Source organism: Medicago sativa, chromosome 8 (genome assembly GCF_051527215.1).
Source record: "Medicago sativa cultivar Bolivia chromosome 8, Bolivia_mono, whole genome shotgun sequence".
Lineage (NCBI taxonomy): Eukaryota > Viridiplantae > Streptophyta > Magnoliopsida > Fabales > Fabaceae > Medicago > Medicago sativa.
In genome coordinates, this window is record NC_140756.1 from 33,287,019 (window position 1) to 33,292,062 (window position 5,044).

The following is a 5,044-nucleotide window of genomic DNA, read 5'->3' on the forward strand; positions in this document are numbered from 1 at the left end:
TTGAGTAATGGAAGAATTGAAAAGAAATTTGATGGTACCTTAAAGAGAAGAGTGAAATCCAGAACCAAAATAGCAAGCAGTTGATGAACACCACAAAGATGATGGGTTTTTATAGAAGATCAGGGAAGGTGGGATGTTTAGCGGGAATAGGAGTTCACAGCTGAGAAAGAAAAGCGGGAATTGCAGGGGCATAAATGGCTTTTTAAATAGATCAATGGGTTTACATTTCCTGGGAATAAAAGTTTCCCAAGCTATCTGATGGGAATAAAAGAGAGGAAAAAGAGAGGAAAAATGTGTGGAACGTGGGGGAGAACGTGGGGGAGCTGCTTTCCTGGGATAAAATAATTCCTAGGCATATTCTTGTTTTTCCCATCTACCAAACAAAGCAATCTTTGATTCCAGCCTTAGATTCCTAGGAATTATTTTGATAACCCTCAAACAAACACCCCCTAAATATTATATTATTATAGTTAGTAGATCATCAATTAATTAAAAAAATTTAGCACATTAAACATCCAATACTGCTAAGAATAGGAACATAGAATTTATATTGCTATGAGTGGACGACTTACTAATCCCAAACGATAGAGTATATAGCTTATATATATAGCTAACACCAGTAAGTGCAAGTTCTGCTTACATGTACTAGTTTATTATTGACATACCTAGTAAAAACTAGCTGCAACGAAATCCTAAAGTGTTAACTTTCTTGTTAGCTCAGTACATATCTTCTTCATAAATTGTAAGCACACCTTCTTCATCAATGTTCACAAGATCTTTGTCCTTTAACCTTAACCAATCATTCTCCGTCTTCTTAGAATACATCAAGCGTCCAATACTATAAATGGCAAGCGGAATCCCGTTACATTTTTTCACAATTTCCTTGCCTATGGACACCAAGTTTTGATTCTCTGGTTCATTTTCATCATCAAAAGCAAATAAACAAAACATTCTCCACGAATGCTCTTCATTTATTTTGTCCAAAGTGATTGACGGAGATGATTTTGTTGTTATCTTTGCCACTTTCTCGCTTCTTGTGGTTACGATGATTTTACTCCCTTTTGCTCCAAGTTTCAAAATGTCCGTCAAAGTAGACCAATGGTAATGACTCTCATTCCACAGATCATCCAACACAAGCAAATATCTCTTACCATTAACTTTTTCGCGGAGCGGCTGGTATACAGGTTTCATATTATAATTTGTATACTTAGCTTCTATAATTTTTGCAAAAATACTAGGAACATTAAAAAATTTAGAAACCCACACCCATTCTCTCCACTCAAAATGTCTTTGGACTTCCTTATCATTGTATACAAGTTGAGCAAGTGCAGTCTTTCCAATTCCTTCCTTTCCAACGATGGAAATAACTGAAACGTTGTTATTTCCGTTGGTGTTTGTATTCAACAACAACTTTATCAAATCCTTCTTCTCTTTCTCTCTTCCAATAAAATTTTGCTCAAGAATGAAGGAAAGTGATTCTCTTTCATTGAAATCCCGTTGCTCGCAAGGGTGACTCTGAAAATTGGAAAATTTCTGAAGGCCCTCAATTCTCTTTGTAAGTTCCTTAACTTTGGCAGCCATCTTGGAAGAAAAGAAAAATTGGTTTGAAGATGAGAAAAAGATTTGAAACTTTTTATCCTTTTTCTCTTGACGCCTCAAGTCTTCAGCGGAAAAGTCATCAAGCAAATGCAAAACATCATCAAGAGCATCTTTGAGTTTCTTCAGCCATATTTTAACTTCACGGCTGTTGTAACCCAGCTGCTTCTGCTGCGTGTCTGCAGATAAAGCCAAAGTATGGACAGAACGCATGCTTCGAACCAAATTTTTAACATCACCTCCTCTCATAGAGGCTTTAACATCCATGGATTCTAGTTTATTGATCAGCTGATCAATCATGTGAGACAACATACCTGCACATATTTATCGCAAACAAATTAGTATACAAACTTTTGGGATTTGGGTCAACTCATGTCAGAATTTAACATAGTGGTGGAGTTATATGTGGAAGAGTTCCCATGCCATTCTACAAAACTACAAAAACTTGGAAAAAAAAAATAGTAAGTAAAGAATCATAGAGAAAAATTGGAGGATTTTGGTGAAATGAATAAAAATTGTTACCATAGAGAACAGAATCTTACTTTATGTACATTCTAGACATTATATATGTTGTTAGACAACAGAATCATAGAGAGAGAAAAGACATGGTTTGAAGCAGCGAAATTCACTTATTAACAAGCAAAATCTTGTACAAGACAAACAGGACTGCTAAAGAGTGCAAACAACAACAGCTTTGTACACGCAGAAACTGGAACAGAAATAATAAACCCCAAAAAACACTTAAGAAGACACAGCACTTCAGTTATAGCTAAAGTCTAAAAAACCGAACTGAACATCCAAACAAAAGAACACCAACTCTAAAACCCCTATGAACTAAACATTGTCCAGAAGCTACAGAGGCAACAACAGAAATAGCAGCTGGGAGACGGAAAAACACCTAAACACAAAACGGCAGAAAAAAAAAAACCCAACACAACAGTTCGTCCTCCCAACACTACTTGCCACCTTACAGCACCCGAAAAAACCACACCGCCGAAATAACCGTATCCCAAAAGCTATCTATTGAAACAATCACCCGGATCCCTAAAAATAAGCAAGGCGATGACTTCAATCTACTTAGGCTCCACCTGCACGACGCGACCTTAATCTCCTATTCCGACCTCCTCACCCTTTTCCCAACACTACTAGCCACCCTAAACCTAAACTTATCAAATCTCACTTGAAATAGAGAAGAGGAATTTTTTGATTATTTGCAACAATATAATTTCAATTCAACTAATGTTTTGATTTGGAAAAATAGTTGGTAATTGAGAACAAATTAGTATCAAGAATTGTAAAACACTCTTCCCTTGCAATATATGATATTATGGTTCTTTTACTCTAAGCTATCAAAATAAAACTTAGAATATGATATATATGCTTCACGCATTGAAATTGAGCTTGTGATAGTATATATGATATCTGCTTAACTTAAAATTGTGAAGTTGAAATTAGAATAATGCACACATAAACAAATTAACATACTGTTAGGGTTCATGCGATTTGGGAGAGAAACAGAGAAAATGTTATTTACCTCGAATAGCAAGAAGTGCGAGGCGCTAGGGTTCCGATTGTGAGAGATACGGTTGAGAAGTGACGAAAGCGAGAGAAAGGTTTTATGAGGGTTTTGAGAGCAAGTTAGCAGCAAACAAGTGTGAGGCTCCTCTCTTGAATTTTTGTTCGTTTTATATAAAAGAGTTTATGTTTATGTTGGTTTTATCTATAATTACTGTATATACCCCTTTCAACACTTTTGACTTCCTTTTGTCAAAAAAAAAAAAAAAAACTTTTGACTTCCAAAAATACTCTCAATTTTCAATACATATATAAAAGAGTTTATGTTTATGTTGGTTTTATCTATAATTACTGTATATACCCCTTTCAACACTTTTGACTTCCTTTTGTAAAAAAAAAAAAAAAAAACACTTTTGACTTCCAAAAATGCTCTCAATTTTCAATACAAACTAGTTTAGAGACCCGGCGTTGCCCGGGTTAGATATTAAATAGTAAGTTTTATAAGTTTTTGTGCACGAATACACATGTAAGTATATTAGATTGAATTTATTTAAATTTACAATTATAATAATATCTTAAAAATATATATAAATGATGAGATGAATGTCCAATGCAAGAATAAAAAGTGTAACAAAATCAATAATGAATTAGTTCAAGGACAAAACTTAGGTAAAGTTCCATCTATACTCTTCTTACTGTTATTCAATAAAAACATGACACGTGTATTATTTATTTTAATTTTAAATAATATATCAATAAAATATTGACCACCGTTACACTTCTGTCTTCCAAACCTGAAACCCTCTTTCTCTCTTCGTCAACTCCTTCCACTTATTATCCATGGAATTATGCACTAAACTGAAATCATGAGTAAGTTTTCATCTTGCGGTCAAATTCACACCTAATTTCTCATTAATCCCCACTTCCTAAAAGTGTTCTATCAATCCAAATCCATATAATTTAAAATCAGTACTTTATCCAACAAAAAAAATCAAGACAATTGATAGCTCTTGTAAGTTATAACCAGGTTCTTCTTTGGTCCTCTGATGGTGTAAAAAACATATACTGACGACCTTGTTTGTTTAAGAGCACCGGTGGCAACCATGATGGCAGTCAAGATTGAGTTTTGTACCACCGTCCAAAACATGTTTTACAAACGTTCACCAACATGGAAACTTGATTATCAGCAAGAGTTGCTATTTCACAGTTTCGGTAACGGCAGGATACCGACGTTTAGTTTATTTGGATGACGTGGAATAAGTAATACATGTGTTATGATATTATTGGAGAACAGTAAGAACCGTACATATGGAACTTTACCTAAGTTTTGTCCTTAGTTCAAGTGGTAAGAGTTTTTGGTCCCTTTAAACATGTGGTCATGGGTTTGTTTCGTGGCCCATGCGTATGAGAGAAAAAATCTATTGAAAGGGAATAAAATTGGTGTTTGGTAAACCTGAAAAAAGAAAAATGTTAGATGAAAAGAAGGTTTGGGGTATCTGCTTGTGCTCAAAATATGTAAATATGTGATTAACAAAAAATTATTTATTTATAATTAAAATTTGCAATAGAATATGCTGCTAAAAGATACTCCCTCCGGTCCTTATTATAAGAAACAATTGACTTTTTAGGTTCATTGTACAAGTGATGAATCTAGCCTATATTTATGACGAGATACGTTAATTATTCAATGAACCTAAAAAGTCAACTTTTTCTTATAATAAGGACCGGAGGGAGTAACATAATAACTAATCGAACCTTTTTTTATCAAAAATAAAAACTAATCGAACCATTTTTTTCCTCAAACATAAAAACTAATTGAATGATACAGTGCTAAAAGATAAGTAATAACTAATTGAAGTTTCTTTTCCTAAAAACAAATAAACAAATTGAAGTCTTTTAATCATAAAATAAGATCATACATGTAAACTTTGTT

At 33.8% G+C, this 5,044-nt stretch overlaps 1 protein-coding gene across 1 annotated transcript; it reads right to left on the reverse strand.

The window, feature by feature from the left end:
* Window positions 1-572: 572 nt before the first annotated feature.
* Window positions 573-3,250, reverse strand: LOC146898587 (disease resistance protein RGA2-like). Its single transcript, XM_085731564.1, has 2 exons — window positions 3,131-3,250; window positions 573-1,910 (listed from the first exon to the last, which is right to left on the reverse strand). Exon 2 carries the CDS (start codon window positions 1,906-1,908, stop codon window positions 718-720), a length of 1,191 nt encoding a protein of 396 aa, XP_085587690.1. The 5' UTR covers window positions 1,909-1,910; window positions 3,131-3,250; the 3' UTR covers window positions 573-717.
* Window positions 3,251-5,044: the final 1,794 nt, after the last annotated feature.

What these genes read in the sequence shown, in the direction of transcription:
- LOC146898587 (XM_085731564.1), bottom strand. Translation starts at nt 1,908, where the DNA reads ATGTTGTCTCACATGATTGATCAGCTGATCAATAAACTAGAATCCATG.